We start from the raw sequence: 18,144 nt of genomic DNA on the forward strand, positions 1-18,144 counted from the left end.
AAATTTTGCTTCCCAATTATTAACTTTTCTGACATCGGTAAAAGGCAAGAAAAAAGTTTCCCCAACGGGGTACTTAGCTTTAGTGAAGACTTCGGTTCTGAAACTCAAACTCTAATATTTCAGTCGTCGGCCGACCGGCACTTGCAAAATGCTTCTGCTTCGGGAACCACGTGGCAAGAAAGACTAAAGAAAATGGTGTCGGCTGCATGTTTTATACCCCTGACAACCCAAAGTCATGGAAGAGAAGACAGCAGCAGACGCAGGACCCAAGACTTTGGAATTCAGGCTGACTGAGGGCAACCTGCCAGCAGATTTACCCAAATGTAATGATTGCAACAGTGAACCACGAAGAACATCTGATAGTGTGTGGAGCCTCCTTTGAAGCGTAGGTATCTTCTGCAAGATTCCCTGATTGGGATGTGCAAGTATGCTTCTTTTAAATCTAGTGTTGCCAACCAGGCATCTTTGCCTAGCATAGGAAGTAGTGAAGAGTCAGCATCCTGAATTTTGGAATCTCCAAAAAGGTGTTTAGAGTAGACAGGTCCAGGATGAATAGTCTCGAGTAGAAACCTTGTCCCTTTTCCTCTTCTGGTACCAGTTGAATAGCCCCCATGCTTAAGAGATAAAGTACTAGTTTTGGGGCCTCTGCCCACTGATTTGGTGGTAGGTCTGGCCACCCACTTGGTGTTGGCAACATATGAAAGTGAAATCTGTATCCCAGGGACACTATATTTAAAACCCATTTGTCCTGGGTAATGAGTTCCCAATTCTTTGCATGAAGAGCAATCTTTCCCCCCAAAGGGGCAGTCAGAAGATAAGTGCTTGGAAATTTTAAAAGGAAGTCATTGAGACAGTTTACCATAGGAGGGAGTCTTATTATTCCCAGACTTGGAAGTGGAGGCCCCCCACTGCTTAGTTCTGCGAGTCCCCTGCGACTGAAACCTGGGGGTTTTGCTATGTCTGGGTTTGGCTTGAGAAGACCTGGAAGAGGCTGGAAAGGACCAATTCTTAGAGGGCCAGTACCTACTAAATCTAGGAGGCTGAACTTGTAAAAAATCTTTAAGAGTTTGCATAGATTTAGCTTTATCTTCCATCTTTTTAAGAACTTCTTCAGCCTTGTTGCCAAACAGGTGGTCCTGATTTAAAGGAGCATCCAACAATTTAGCTTAAACATGATCAGGCAAAGATTGCTCCTTAAGCCAAGCATGCCTTCTGAGCACAGACCCAGTAACAGCAGCCCTGCAAGAGGCCTCTAATGAATCGAAACCACATTGCAAAGTATGTTTTCCAACTTGTTCGGCAGAATGCATTAAATCCTGTAATTCTTTATTTTCCACACAGTCAGGAATCATCATTTTCTGTTTAAGCAGTCCAATAACATGTTGCTGATATTTTAACATATGAAACTGGCAGTTTAAAGCCCTAATGGCCAAGGTTGCAGAAGTGTAAAACTTCTTACCCCATCTATCCAGCGCCCTGGAGTCTCTATCAGAAGGGGCAGGATTTTTAGCAGTAGAAGCATTAATGCCCTTGGGCCCCCATGAAATAGTCTCTGGATCTGCAATAGGATTTTTGAAAAGGAACTTGTGGGACTCATGGACCCTGTAGTATCAGTCAGGTTTTCTGGGAGTAGGAGGCAGGGAATCAGGGGTCAAACTAGATTCCGAGAAAGCATCATCAACATGTCTAGTACAGGAGGAATAGCTAAAGGCCTACGCTGAGGTAGGAGAAGGAAATCCCTAAGCCTCTTTTTTGAATCAGAAAAATCCTGGCTTTCCCAGTGGAAATGCTCCCTTAGAGTATGTAAGGTTTCACCAAAAGAAAAATCCTCAGGAGGGGAAGCAGAGAAAATATGAGGATTCTGATGCAGAGGATGCTAAGTAGATAAGGGCAAATCCAGATCATGAGAAGAGTAAAAAAAAACAGAATCCTGATCAGAAGATTCATAATCAACTTCAGTCCTAGGCCTCTTAGAAGGGGGGGGGGGTGGCTACCCCTGATTAGAGTTACTAGATAGTCAGCCATTCTTATAATTTGTTTTTTTTAAGCATAAAGGCCTGAGCATGTGGCCTGGGCATCAGATTTTTAGACATGGATCGAGATTTAGGCTTAAGTAATGAAGGAGGCGTTGATTTAATATGCAAGTCCATAGGCCTGAATACACCCTCAGAAGCTGGTGCTGCACAGCAGCTCTGGACTCATCCAAGGTAGAGACATCCACGGGTTCCATAGTTGAAGCATCTTGTGGCATACCGGACTCCGAATGGGTCTCAGTAGAGGCCTGCAAATCAGAAGTAGCAGGTATCAGGGGCTGTGAAAGCACCTCACTGAGTACCGGCGAATTGGCGACTGGCTTAGGAGAAGCGTTGTCAGCAGTTTTGGACCTCGGCAGCCTGTCTCTGTCTTTATCTTTGCATTTTTTTTGGAATCCCGGTAGTCGGATGGCTAACCAATGACATTTCTGGATAATTGAACAGAGAACTGAAATATTTAGAGGCAAAAATATACTAACGGATAGTACACTGATTAAATAAAGCACACAACAGAAAGCAAGGTACGTCATGTGTTCAGGGCCTAGGCAAGGAATACAGTACGAATTAAAATCTTTATGAGGTATTTGCTTTCCATAAGTAATGCAATTATTAACTTTTAAAACACACACCGCCGTCCGGTTACAATAAAGGCTGTCCTCCACCTTATTAATTCCAAGGAATGAGCGAAACTGAACGAATGGTGAAAAAGTTTTAATGTAACTCATAAAACTATTACAACAAAATAAGTAAACAGATTAACAAATTAAGCGCGCTTTCATCTCATAACCTGAGACTTCATCAGAATCATCTGTTTGTTAATCTGTTTACTTGTTTTGTTGTAATTGTTTTATGAGTTACATTAAAACTTTTTCACCATTCATTCAGTTTCACTCGTTCCTTGGAATTAATAAGGTGAAGGACATCCTTTATTGTAACTGGACAGCGGTGTGTGTTTTATATTGTTGGCCATTTTTGCAGTTGCTGCATTTGTTTCAATTATTAACTTTTACTGACATTGGTAAGGAGCAAGAAAAAGTTTCCCCAACGGGGTACTTAGCTTTAGTTAAAGACTTTGGTTCTGAAACTCGAAAACAAAAATTTCAGGAGTCGGCCGACCGGCACTTGCGAACTGCTTCTGCTTCAGGCACCGCACAGCAAGAAAGACTGATGTAATGGCTTCAGCTGCATGTTTTATACCCCTGACGACCTGATGTCATGGAAGAAGGGACAGCTACCGACACAGGACCCAAGAATTTGTTAATCAGGCCGACTGAGGGCTACCTGCAAGCAGATAACCCAAATGTAATGACTGCAACCGTGAAACACGAAGAACATAGGGCAAACAGAAGGTATCAACACAGTCGTGAGGAGGGACAGTGACAAGTACAGCGTTAATAGTGAAACCGTGCAGCAACAGTGCTAAAATACATCTTAAGTAACCATACAAATATTACACTTTCACCATGACATGCATGTTCTGTTTAAATGCTACTACTATTTGATCAAAAGGCACAGTTCTCCATGCAATATGTGAATATCCCAAGTGTAGATGTTAAAAGAGATATGGTAGTGGCATATAATGAAAACCTGGGACTGCAGCATTATCACGTAAAAAGCAAATGGCCTAATTTTAAGTTTCTGTGCACTTACCACTGCCTACCTTTGAAGTGCACTTCTACCAACAGAAACTTCTGCCAGAATCAGCTGTTGGTCATCCTTCAGGTAACGCATCTCTCAATACAGATCTGTAGCTAATGCAAGCAGTTCCGCAAGCAGTTCCACCAGCACACAACTGCCTGTTACAGAAGCGGCTGGGCAACTGACACCATGTAACCTGCTGCCACACTGCATTCTTCCAGCAATCACAAACTAAGGAAGAGCATGGTGTACCACAAATGTTACCCCCATCTCACCATCCATACTCAAACACAGCTTCATTATCACTCTCAGTGAGGAATATGTTAAAATTGTCACAGCCCAAAGGTACTGCCAAGTTAAACAGAAAATGACATGTCTCAACAATGTGAAACAAACAGCACATTAAATTGCGCAGTATATTAAATGTTATGCTTAAACTCTGTATCTACTATGCACACTACTGAGGAGCACCATATGACTGCCGCCCACAGCAGCTGAGATCAAAAGGATTTTAAAATATGTCAGCAAGTAGTATGTACCAATGACTCAGCAACTTTCTTAAGTAATACTTATTCAAATCTCCCACTGTTCACGTAACATCTAGTTTAAACTTCTGAAAGCACAGAAACTACCATCACTTCCTTGCTGACTATGCTGCAAACAATGGTACATTGTAAAGTATATAACCAAGCCCTACAGACTTCTCAATTTATAACAGTCTTACTACGAATACAGGAAAATATTCTTCAGTTACAGTGCAACCCAGGTCTGGAATTGCCTTCTAGTACTAAGTTTGCAAAAAATCCTAAGCACACATCAAGAAGTATAAAACAAAAGTATACAGTACAAGTCAGCTTACTAGGGGCCCCAATTAAGATCCACGATTCTGCTTACTAAGGGCCCCAATTAAGATCCATGATTCTGCTTACTAGGGGCCTCAATTAAGATCCATGATTCTGCTACTTACGAACTATGTAACACTTATTTTCCTTTTCCTTATAAGGGTGTCCCATTCAGCTCGTCTCATAGCAAAACGTAAGCTGTAACCATGGCTACACAATTAAAAATGACATGGCAAGTTTTAACATTACATCATACATGCAAGCACTCTGGCCAGCAGCATTCACCATCAAATAAAGCAAAATAGCATTTTATGGGCAAGGTCCTAAAGCTGTCACTACATGTATAAAAAAATCTGAATTTTTTTCAGCTGAACGTATGTGAAATACACAGGCAATGTACTAGATTTGCAATGTACTATATTCTAAATGCACAATTTGAATTTCTTTCTAAAATGTGCCAAACACATACCTCTCAGCCTATTATCCTATAGTACATGAAATGAGGGCAAAGCCCCATTTAGAGACTGACAAACTAGTTACGCTTTACATATGAAGACGCTTGATTGTGACGCACCACTCATGACATTATTAGTATCTGGTTTAATATCAGAGTCTAAAGGCATTTTGTCGATGACAGCAGTGCCTTTTTAGGGTGGATGCATTCTGGACTGAGGACTGTGAGCAACAACCCACATAATGCAAAAGAGATGAGTGGTATAAATGAAAAATACAGCACTATCAGTGAGAGCCATCACCATCCCATGAAAGTACAAACTGAATACTTCAGTCTAATCAGGAGAAGCTGTACTTACTGTGCCTGGTTCTCTGTCTGTTTCCGCAGTAACCGAGAAATGCACAGACATGCCCGTTCAGACACAAAGACAAAATATGAAAAAAAAGAAAAAAAAAATGAAATTAGAACACAAGCCGAAATGTTTTGCAATTTGCTTTTATTTATATAAATCATTGCACATTCCTAATACAGCATTTTCCTGAAATTTTTTTCTTAAAACATTACAGTAATTTTTAATATTGAATTCTGATCTTAAAATCCACGACAGAATAAATTACTTTTAATAATTAATAAGTGCAAGAGTTTCATCTGATGAGCTTGATATAAAAACAATTCTGTATATAGGAAGGCAAAAAATACAAATCTACGAGCTGAGCATGCATATTAAGAGGGAGTTGATATTTGTCTTGCACAGCCCCCCCCCCCCCCCCGATCAAGCAAATGACTTTTAAGTTCCAACGTCTCATTTCTAAAATGGTGCACAGCTTTGCTCCTTATAGGCTTTTATTACTTTGATCCTTTGCAGTGACGTAGGAACAGCCAAAGGAAACAATACAGTGTTTGTGCACATCACCAGGAATCCAAAGTGATGAGCCTGTAAATTTGTTTACACAGATTCCACCACCCCAAAACTCCTGGAAAATGCAACAAAATTAGCTCTTTAATAGCAAAGCACACAGTAAGCTTGCACTGAAAAGTCCATTATCCTTGTACAGTTCCATTTACAAATGGAGAGTGATAAGTGGCCGGTTCTGAACAAGGCTGTTAATTAACAAAATAGTCCTAATCAGGTTTGCCCTGCCTCTCACCTCTGTGGTGCTCCAAGTCATGGTGCTTCTTTTCATCTTTCACTGACAAATGAGCCTGCCCACTCAGGGCACTAGAGAGAGCTAGGAGACCTGCACTACTTCCCAGTGTAGGAATGCCTGGAGGTTGTAATCCAGATGGATGTGGTGTTAGAGGCACTGGGGGGCCATGGCCATGCGATAAATGCTGTGCTTGTAACTGCTGCTGCTGTTGGTAGTGGCATTGGTAGACATTCCATTCACAAGAGGTTGAGTAGCAGGATAGAAGCCAAATCACAATGTTGCACAAGGAAAGAAAAAAAAAAGACATTTTGTTAGGCATGACATGAGTCGTTTTGGCAAGCAGTTATTCTATTTTAAACTGTACAATTTCCTCAAACTTTTTAATAACATTTTCTTACTGCACAACTGTTCTCCAACAATTCACATAACACAATCCAATTCATTCCAATCTTCTCCTTCCACTGCTGTTACTTATGTGTTTACCCATCCACAGCCACATACTACACCAGAAATACTCCTATCTCTTATACCTCATGCCATACCTCTCAACTATACAGATTTTCAAAGAATGTCCCGATTTTAGCCTCATATTTTTGGTCAGTTTTCACAAAATTGTGGCTTTCTATCAAATAATTGAAGACTGAAGTCAGAAAATAATGAGCATTTGAATTTCAGATTTCATACTCTTCAGAAAATTCATGCCAATGCAAAACTGGTTATTCTATTAACTTTCCAAGTTTATGTGTGTTTTTTTTATTTTATTTATTTTTTTTATTTATTTTTTTTTAATTGTCCATATTTCTGGACCTTTGTACCCCCCATTATTTATGGTTTTGTCTACATTTCTTGCTCCAAGAGTTGGAGAGGTGGGTTTTCCTCCATTCCTCACCTTACTCTTCTCCAATCCATTTAGATTGCTTTCTGCAAACTGACTCATTTCCATCCCCTATCCCACCGCACTTCAGAATTTTCAAACAGCACTATTATTACACTTATAGACATTCACCTTTCTTCCAGAATTTTACTGTTTTACACAGCTTGTCAAGACCAATTAGCCCTACCCTCTTCCTATTCAACTGTTATAATCATCAAAACAGTCCATTTGTCAACTAGCTATGAAGCGAAGGCAATCCTCTAAAAGCTTTCTTAAAAGGTAGCTATGAAGCGAAGGCAATCCTCTAAAAGCTTTCTTAAAAGCTACATTTATGAATACCAGAACTACCCGTTTATGTCCAGCATATTTAGCTTAAAACAAATAGTTTACAGCTAGAAATGCAAAGCTCTACTGAAATTGTTTCTTTAGAATTTTAACTGAAATGTACTCATTTTTGATAACTGAGTTAGTATGTTAGCTGTGGCCTACACTCAGGGAGACCTTAAGTAGTATTCATATAAGCTAGCTGTAATCTGAACCAGACAACTGAGGACACTCCCCTAATCTTCCCTACATTTACTGCCAAGGGGAGGCGCCTCCCCCTTACACTAAACACAATGGGAGGGATCTCCCCCATTTAGCATCTCATTTGAACGATGGGGACTGCACTACACTGCCCTTCTTGATGCACAGTAAACATTTCCATCTATTGCACTTGAAAAAAGGCAGATCTCAAGAATCTGTGAACTTCTTCAGTCCTACCCAAAGCAACATCAAGCACAGTCATATAAGCAAAGTGAGATTACATTAACTATGGTCAGTTTCTCAATACACAAGAGTATTTAAAACAGTAAAATTGAAAAAAAAAAAAAAAAAAACGTCTCAGATGACAACATATACCAGAAAAAAGCAAACAAGTGAAAGCGCATGGACTGATCTAAGGGCACAGCTCTAACAACTCATTCATAGAATGCTAAAAAAATGTTTCTGCAAGGTTAATTAACAATTTGAATAAATTATACATCCCTTGCAAAAGGTATATTCCCCAGTATATCACTATTCAATAAATTAATAACTTTGCAATGCATGGAATGCTGTGATTATGCTCTGAAACTGGGAAATTGAGATGAACTTGCTGCAAAATCTGATCTTAACAGCACTTAGGGGTGCATAACAAAAGTTTAAGTAATGCTAAAATCTGATCTTGTGCTAGGGAACCAAGAAAGTGATCTACTTAAAATCTCTCAACTATGCCTCCAGAAATGGCACCACATCATTACAGTAATAATATGACACAAGGCTCAGGTCTTACCATAAATTCTGACACGTTAACTGAAGTTTTATACAAAAATGAAAATAAACAGTAGCCTGGGGAGAGATCTAATCCTTGTTGCATTTCTGAAAACACATCTGAGCAGCTAACACCAATTTACTATTACCTTTCAAGACTCTAATTTCTGGATATGTTCCACCATCATGGAAGCAAAACTTTGTTGGAAGAGACCAGTGAGAATCTCGCTTGGTTAACAGATTTTCTACAACTTTTTAAGAATCTTTAACTTTATAAGGACCTTTAACTTTATATTCCACTATCAAGAAGTTAGCTCTTGGGAAATGCTCTCTTATCTGAACGCCTTCCTCCCCTCACACTGTACTCTCTCTCCTCCTCTTATAGCCTCCACTGCCCACTTTCCATCTCCTCCTTGTTCATTTCCATTCTTCTGCATCATCGACTCCATTACGTTTCACAACAAAGGTAGAACATACATATTATCCACAGAAAGTCTTCTCTGGTATTTCCCTTGTATTTGTGCCTTACATTCACAGCTTTCCTTTCTTAACTACTATGTTAAAACCTTTTTTGCTTTCTGTACAAAGCATAACCCTTGCTAAATGATATCTCAGTTGTGGTGAAAAAGGTCCCCTAACCAAATATAAATTAAAATTAACTGACTAGTGCGTGTGCGTTCATTACTGTCTCAGCTCCAAGACTGGTTTAAAGATTGATACTGCTGTATCTAGGGATCTCTACTTCACAGGACACGGCGGAGTAGCAGGAATGCAGGTAGTGAAGTGGGTATGTCCATACAAAAATGTTTTTTATTGACTTTTAAAACTCAATGTTGTTCATGGCAGACTATTTAAGATGCTTCATAACTGTACTTCAGAGGGTCATTAAGAAACAGTTTCATTTTCATTATGAAGACAAGTAAATAGTCTGCAATTCTCACCAGTTTATAAAGGAGACAAAGGTCAGCTATCCAAGTACAGACCACAAACCTGCACTTCTGTAACAGAGCCACCATACCACAATAAGTTAGAAAACGCACTAAAATCTTCTTGCCATTTAAACACCTGAATTCAAGACCTGGGCTATTTAAACACTTTTACCAATACCTGCAGTGCTACTCTGCGGCTACAGATTGGGAAACAATTGGCACTTTCACTAAAGCACCAACCACACCCTCTAACTGGTTGAATTGAAGGTAGCCAACCCTTTTGTCTCACCCTTGCTACATCTCTGCTAGGAACCCTGATGTGCAGTCTCTACTAAACACTGCTCCAATGCTGGCAAAAACCTCTTATCTACAACCGAGGAAGTCAGCCAAGTATCACCCTCTCAGTCTATTCTCCCCACAACAAGATTCTTCAAAAACCTGGCCTGCTACTTGAACTCTGGTCTCATGGATCACACTCAGCGAATCGTAGCCCTGTGTCATGTAACTGGCTTCATTTTTTTTAATAAATTCAGGCTATCATCTCTCTGCACCTCTTTCTTTTTTAACTTGCGACTCACTGGCAGGAAGGGTTTTTGGTTCAAAAAGTGCTCAGAAAAATCAATACTTTGCAAAATTTCTCCAAGTGCTACTCCTTCAAAATGAGACAGTACTATAGAACAAAGCAGCATAAACCTGTTCATTTTACTGATGGAAGAGGTAAGCTCCCACAGCTTTAGTATTTACTTATACTGACAATTAATCAACTGGGAGGGTGCCACAACTAGAGAGAAAAAATACTTAGCTGTAGCAGGGTGCCACAACTTGAGAAAAAAATAGTTAGCTGTAGCAGGGTGCCACAACTTGAGAAAAAAATACTGAGAGGAGGCAAACCTTGTAAGGTAATTCAACAGAAATGTTCTGACTTATCCTAATGACAGGCCTTTAAGACTGCTCAGTAACCTTTAAGACTATGTGACCTATGTTCTGGGAAGGCTGCTCCTGGAACTTCATCTTCATCTTTTCAATAATGCAAAGAAAACAAAAATAGAAAAAAAAGTGAAAGGAGCTGGTTATTACTGACGGGCATGCTGAAAACAATACAAAAAACAACTCCGGGGAATCACTATTTGCCCATGAAACAGCAAAAATATGGAACAAACTTCCCCCTGACTTCAGACTACCAAACTCCACACCCCCCTTCAAAAGCCTACTTAAAACATACATCTTCACCAACCATCTATGCAACTATAACTGACCCCCTGAAGCCTTATCCACACTATTTCTATACCGGATCTGTCCTGGACAACACAAACAACACGCTCTAACTATACCTATCCATGTGTAAGCAATAATCTATGTAGGAGTGTATGTACATGTGTGGGTGTATATATGCTCTTAAATGTATATTTGCTTGAATGTATATATGGAAACAAACATTTATATACTCTTATTCAGTTGTGAACTATCTTGCAATGCTCCACCAGATTCTTATCTACTCTCATTGTATATTTTGTACACTTGTATTTTCAACCAAAAGGGGGAATATCCTCTTACTGTATGTTAACAGCTATAAAGTCTACAATCTGTATGCTACTACTCTGTAATGTCTTTTGTAAATTGTTTCTTCTCTCTGTAAACTTATGGAGTTTTTCTCCCCACGACTCTGCTGAAAACTGACACTTGTTGTCCAGTCGGACTATCCTGGCAAACAAATGTTAAATAAATAAAAATAAATTAACTGCTGCAGGATGATGGGGAAATGCAGCAAACTTACTGCCTTAGTCTGGCAGTGAGATGAAAGGATGAGAACATCTTAATGAATGTACATTGACTTCTAACATATCTTTTTTTTATTACATTTTTTGACCCTTCCCTCATCCACTTGTTTCCCTTCATTGGGACAAAATCTAACCAAGAGGGACAGTAATATAGGGAGCTAACCGAGATTTTTCCTATACAGCCCTAAACCCATAATGCATGCCCGGTAACATACGCCACATTTGGGGTACAATGGATGTCTGCAAAGGTATGTCCTTCTCTTTCAGGAAGGATATAACCCTTCAGGGACAGCCCATCACTCTCCTTGAAGTTAGAACTTCTGTGATGTCTGCAGTCTCTGTCCCAGCACACACCCTGTCAATGCCATCTTAAACCTTAAACAGAAACAAGTCTGCAAAGCCAGATCAGTTCTTACCCCCCCCCCCCCTCCCCAACACCACCTCCAGCAGATTCACAAGCTGCTGATTGAATTCTGATCACCTGAGTCATCTTTGGGGCTTTATCTCTCTGCTTCAATGGAGATGGCTATATTTATCTGTATGCTTAGTCATAACTTCTGTATCTGATAAAAAGTGGCCCATTTCCAGTAATCTGTAGGACACAGCCTCCAGATGTCCTCCTGGGTGGGCTTGGCCATGCAATAATGACTTTTTCCATAGCAGTCCCAAAAAAGGAAAGTACAGTTTTGTACCTACCATAAATGTAGATGTCTCCTGCCATGATGGGAGTAACAGAATGCAGTAACAAAATGCAATGCAAAACCCAATCACTTTAGATATAGTTTCTTGCCCCACACAAGCAAAAAAGAAAAAAAACAAAACAACTGAAACAACTAAAAAAAAATCCCTAAAAATGCTTAAATAAGCTTAAATAATAAACTACATCTAAAGTGTACAAAATCTTTCCCCTATTTTGGGGATCTGCATAAAATAAGAAAAATGAAATAAATGAATAGTTTGGTTTACCTAGAAACCACCTTAGGCATAATAAATATAAATGGATGCATAGTAATTAATGATACCCTAAAAATATGAAAATCTCAACTGCCATATGAGGGCTGGGCCTAATTCAGAACCCTTCTTGCAGAAGTAATGGCCAAAAAAAAGTAGTCTTCCAACACAAGTATTTCAATTCAGCAGCTCCGTCAAATTGAGGTCCCAAGCAGGAGTAGGAGGAGCTCTGGGGGTTATATATATATTCTTTGCCCCTCTAAATTGCTTTGAACAAAGGATGAGAAAACAATGGTGGGTCACAATCATAGTGAGCTGAAATAACTCAGTAAGATTGAAGAGCCACACTCAAATTAGCTCCAAAACATCCATCCCCTTTGCTGCACTCCAAAATAAAAATCTCTTCCATTTTTCTGCTCTTCTGCTTCCCATATCACATTCAAAACTTTGTGAGGAAGTTGAGACCTGCTGTGGTTCAAAAACAGAATATGCCAGGCTGTTAGATGAAGAGAGTGAAGCTTGACATTGAGACAAAAGTGTGTGGAAGGTAGGTAGGGCCATGGAGGCTTCCTTACCAGATTCCTCAGTAATGGGTACCAGTGTTGCCGAGGCCAATCTGGAGCTATCAAATGGAAAGGCATACACATGAAGATTTTCCCAACTGACAAAACTTTGCTGTGGTTTAGTGGAGAAGTTTAACAGATCTATGTCTGAGTTCCCATGACACTGTCAATTTTCAAATACATGAAGATCCAGTTTCCACCGTGGGGATCCATGATTTGCCTGCTTAACACATCTGCTAAGGAGTTCTGTGCTGTCTGTTAGAATCAACACCTGCCCTGGAAAGCCATTAATGCAAACTGGACTGCTAACATCTCCTTCATGTTGATATGTAGATGCTGTAGTCTGGCAGGCCACTTGTCTTGTATCCACTTTCCATTCAGATGAGCTCCCCAAGCTATGTCTGAGGACTGAAGAGATAGTTGATGGAAGTAAAGGGAAAGATTTTTGTTTGTCCGGGTTAAAAAAAAAGGCCATGGGCTGCTGTATTCAGTCTCACACCCAGAAAGCACATGTCTTGAGAGGGTACTAGACTGGACTTATTTCGCTCACAGAATACCCCAGGCATCTTAGCACTGCTATCACATATTCCAGATGCTGAAGAAGCTCCAAGAAAGGATAGATTTGTATTCCTTTTAGCCTGAAGAAAGCTACAACTGGCAATGCAGAGAACTGATAATGGGAATTTCCAGCACTTCCTGCAACTGAGTCTGATAGGCACATGAAGGTAAGCCTCCTTGAGATCTAAAGTTACCATCCAGTGATCCTTGCCCAGCAGAGGTAAAAGCTGTTGTAACGTCAACATTTTGAACTTGGGAATGTCCAGATAAGTGTTGAGGATAGACAAATCCAAAATTGGTCTCCAAATAAAATCCTAGGCCCCTTTCTGGCACAGGAACCGGCTGAATGGCCCCTATCTGGAGTAACAGAGAAATTTGCTTGTGAGCCTCTTTTCTTTGTACAGGAGGAATGTCTGGCATGCCTTTGAAAGGAGGCAAGGTATGGAAATAAAACCTGTAACCATGGTGAGCGATATCCAATACCCATCTGTCTTGGGTAATAACACTCCAATTTTCTTTGAAAAGTGCCAGCTTCCCTCCAAAAGGTGCTGCCCAGACGAGAAGGCTCTGGCAGCTGAAAAGGCAAGTCATTGGGTCTGCTGCCTGTTCTAGCCCTAAAAAAGAACCTGAGCTCTTGCCCTACCACGCCTAGATCTACCCCTAGACTGAGAATCATAAGAAGGATAAGTCCACCCCTTAGTAGGCCAATTTCTACTAAACTTTGGAGGCTGGACCTGCAAAAAATCTTTAACAGTCTGCATAGACTTAGCCTTGTCCTCCATTTTTTTTAAAACTGCTTCCACAGGCACCAAATAACACATCAGATTGTAAAGGAGCATCTAAAATCCTTGTCTTTACATGTTCAGCTAAATTCTGATCCAAGAACAGAACCAGTGGCTGCCACCCTCGAAGAGGCCTGTACAGCATCAAAACCACATTGCAAGGAATGCTTACCCACCTGTTCAGAAACATGAACTAAATCCTGCAACTCTTTACACTCAATACCTTCCGCCAGAGCATCTACCTTAGACTTCAATTGTGAAAGGAGATAATTTTGGTATTTCAACATGTGAAACTGGCAATTCAAAGCCCTCATGGCTAAAGTGGAAGAAGTATACACCTTCTTTCCCCATCTATCCAAAGCCTTGCCTCTTTATCAGAAGGAACAGGATTTTTAACAACAGAAGCCTTAACACCTTTAGGGCCCTGAGAAACAGTTTCTGGGTCTGCCCTAGGACTGATACTTATGAGCTTCAGGCACCCTATAATACCTATCCGGTTTAACTGGGGCAGGTGGCAAAGGATCAGGGTTCAGGATAGCCTCTGCAAAAACATCCTCTACCACATCCAGAACAGGAGGTATAGCTAAAGGCCTATGCTGGGGTAGAAACAAAAATTCCCTAAGCCTTTTCCTGGAATCAGAGAAATCTTGACCTTCCCATTTAAAATGCTCCCTCATGGAATGAAGAGTCTGTGAAAAAGACAAATCCTCAGGAGGAGAAGTCAAGGTGTAGAGTCATCTACATCAGAATCAGAATAAGGAGGATACTCCTGCAAGTCTTCAGCCGAAGACTCAGAAGCCTCGAACACTGCTCAAAACTCTCAAGCTCAGGTTCCACCCTAGGCCTCTTATCAGGGGGGGGGCATAGAACCTCTAATCATAGTAATCAAATCTTCTGCCATTTTAAGCATATGTTTCTTAGGCAGAGACCCTGAAGAACTAGGAGACCCCCACTGAAGTTAACCCTGGCCTGCCTCTAGAAGAAGCCTTGGAAACAGAAGGAGGGCCTAACCACCTTAGGAAGGGAGGGAGAACAGCTACCTGAGAAGCCCCTTCAGCCTGGCCTACCTCCTGAGAGGACACATCTTGTAACAGTAAAGTCTCTCCCTGAGAATCCAAAGGAACTTCTGGTAGAACCACCTGGGACAGACTGTTCTTCCACCCTAGGCTGCTGCGTTTTGTCCTTGCGCTTTTAGACCCGTGGCGCCGGAGCATCCGACGGCATGTTGTAATTTTGTTAAATCTAGCACAAGAGCGACAGCCAACACAGGCCCTAAGCAAGGTATACACAAGGTATGGTAATCTCTATGAGGTATCTGTTTCCCAGTTATTCACTTTTTCTGACATCCGGTTAAATACTGAGGCAAGAAAAACCAAAATATTCACTTCAGAAAATTTCAGAACGCCAACCTGCACTGATGTCAGACAAATGCGCCTTGACGGCGCGATCCATACTTTGGTATTCGGGCCGACTGGGACAGCGGACTACCCAAGTGTTAGGACTGCAGCAATGTGAGATGAAGAACATCACCTTTTCAAGCACTATCTAATCTGTAATGCCTGGTGAAGGCATTAAGATTAGAGCAAGTGGCTGCTACTAAATATAGTCTACAAAACATTTCCAAAGTAAGCACCCAATCTGGCTACAGCACTCACAGAGTTGATTTCAGGTGCATAACACAGGTCATGCATGGCCTGTTAAGTTTGTATCTTAATAGGATATGCCCCAAGATCCATTTGGAAAGTGGTGAATTTTGGATACTTGCATGCCCTTCCTTCAGGGGCGGGGGCAAAGGATGCAAACAGCTGAACAGATTTCTTGAAGGTTTTATTTTATCCTTCCCGACAGTAAGTTAAAAAAAAAAAGAAAGAGATGCAGAGAGATGACACCCTGAATGTATTAAACAAACAAAAAAAAATGAATGGATAAATAAAGAGAAGAGAGCTACCCAGTGCTTCCTTAAGTACCATATCACTCGCACACTTTCTGTATGAATGTATAGGGAAACCTGGGTTAAAAAAAAAAAAAAAAAAGAAATAGACTCCTTGCTTTGTGGAAAACCAGTCTGTGCTCTCCAACACACTGATATACAATTAAGATTTGTGCAGAGTACAGGACAACTAGAATCCTGAGGCACACTGTCCTAAAATTTCTCCTCCCCATAGGGCAGACATTGATGAGGAGGACACGTGAAGGGCGGGGTGTCAAAGTCTCCCTGTGAACAAATTGGTGGTATGCAGCCATCGCTGCATGCACAGTGTGTGTCAGTGGGCAAAAATAATTTTTAGACAGAGGCTGCTTGCGTTGATGCCACACAAATGGTAGTGTGTTACAGGAGGTTTAAGGTATCACACAGTGAAAACTCTAGCTTGGCTAGGCTTTTCTTGTAGTTTTTACTATTTTTTCTTGTAGTTTTTACTAATTTGTATGTATGCATGCACGCAGCACCATAATAGAAGCCGCCGTATAAAACAAGAGTGGGAAAGCAGACTATGTTGCATCTCCAAAGTCCAAAAGTAGCTGTTGGACTTCCAACAAAGGGATGTAATTTTCTTTGCAGCCATAAAGATTTTGTGCACTGCATCATCCAGAATACACCCAAAGAAGGTTCTGTGTTGCGTGAGTGAGTGCTGTGACTTTGGAGGTGGGATTAAAAACAATGTCTAGAAGATTAAACAATCTGGTCTACTCTGTCAACAGATTCTGTGAAGGTATAACCAGGACTCAATCAGCTATAAGTAGAGAACACTTGGATCCCCTTGCAGCTTCTGGTGAGCCAAAACTACTGTCATGCACTTTGTAAATACACTGGGGAAAATGGAGAGACCAAAGAGCAAACATTTAACCTGGTAATGATGGTCGCCCACCAGAAAAGTGCAGGAACCACCAGGATTCACAGGTGATCATGATGTGGAGGAATGTACCTTTTAGGTCCAAGCAGCACATTCTTTGTCCTATTGATAAGCATGTGAGATTGTTAAAACTTTCAAAGATTTAAAACTTTTGCCTCACTAAATGATCCTATAAGACACAGAGTTCCAGAAATCAGTCTAGAGGCAAGTGGATAAGAGATCTAATGCCTTTTATCAGACTAAACCCATATCCAAGGTCTCTGCCTAATGTGCCATTCTTTCAAAAAAGACAGACTTCCAACCCTATTTGTCTTTTTTTATGGAATGGCACATTTGGCAGAGACCTTGGATGCTGGTTTAGTTTGATGAAAGGAACTGGTCCACTTACCCACTTGCCTCTAGTTTTGCCACTCAGTTGTGTGAAGGACAACCTACTCCTGGATGCCTCTACAAGACAGTAGTCTGATATGGCTTCAGTGTTGGTGTTAGCTGGCTTGCCTCTGACTGATGGCAGTTCTTCCTACTTCTCGACATGCTGTTTCTGTCGTAGGATAAGCCTGGTCCTTTATGCTTACCCTGGCCACCCACCCCCACCCTGGGTAAAGCTGTTGTGACCCTTGCCAAAACTATATAAAAGCATGCTCCTCTGTATTTTTGTGTACAATCTCTGTGGAGACTATACATCATATCCACCATTGTCAGGGTCTTGACCTGTTCTTACGTACTTTTAAAGCCCCGACTGACTTCATCATCAAAAAAGATAAGTGCTGAGAAAGGGCAGCCTAAATATGCCATCTTTGTATCCTCAGCAATACTGGTTAGCCCAAGGTAGGTGTGCCACTGCAGTGGTTTAATCAAACCTTCATCCGTGTTGTAAAAAGGGAAATCATGATTCAAGAATGCAGAATCTTCAGCCTTTATCATTTCGTTTTTCATCCCATTTAGCAGGTCTTCGGCTACATGGAATATCTATCCATAACGTCCCACTGAAAATAAACCAACTGAACCAAGTAGTTAATAATCTGCTGGAATTACAACATGAAGTGAAAGTTGATATCACAGCCTGCTCACAGACTTACAATTCCTTCTCAGAATGCCAGACAGCAAGCTTGTAGGACTGGAAGCCTGTATTAGGGTCACTGTACACACAACAGGGTCTAGTTTAGGGGTGTTTGACCATAACAACTAATGCCTGGAATGGTAGACAATTTTATCGGACTTCCTGGGCAGTAGAGCACTTTAAGATTATACCAAACAATTTCTAGTCATACACTTGCCCAGTCAAGCTGATACTACCTTTAGCCAAGGTCAACTACATCCGGGTCACAAACAAAGTCAGTCTGGAACTGTCTTGCTAGTTCATCCTTGGCTGCATTAAGATTCACCCCAGTCAAAGTTTTGTAAAAAGCTCCACAAGGCACCTAGGCTACATTTGGTGGTTGGTATGAAACA

The 18,144-nt window shown here is 40.8% G+C and overlaps 1 protein-coding gene across 5 annotated transcripts in view; it reads right to left on the bottom strand.

Annotated features, from left to right (window-relative positions):
* Nucleotides 1-18,144, bottom strand: part of TLE1 (TLE family member 1, transcriptional corepressor) — a 592,599-nt gene that overhangs the window by 340,437 nt on the left and 234,018 nt on the right. For 3 of the 5 annotated variants that reach the window (XM_044060887.1, XM_044060885.1, XM_044060890.1), the window contains 2 exons: nt 6,116-6,320; nt 5,326-5,342 (listed from right to left, as the gene is read on the bottom strand). In XM_044060887.1, coding sequence (XP_043916822.1) covers nt 5,326-5,342; nt 6,116-6,320 — 222 coding nt within the window. The remainder of the gene's footprint in view (nt 1-5,325; nt 5,343-6,115; nt 6,321-18,144) is intronic. The other 2 variants (XM_044060888.1, XM_044060886.1) reach the window with 1 other exon arrangement.

Source organism: Protopterus annectens, chromosome 2.part0 (assembly GCF_019279795.1).
Source record: "Protopterus annectens isolate FY-2018-M chromosome 2.part0, PAN1.0, whole genome shotgun sequence".
NCBI classification, from domain to species: domain Eukaryota; kingdom Metazoa; phylum Chordata; order Ceratodontiformes; family Protopteridae; genus Protopterus; species Protopterus annectens.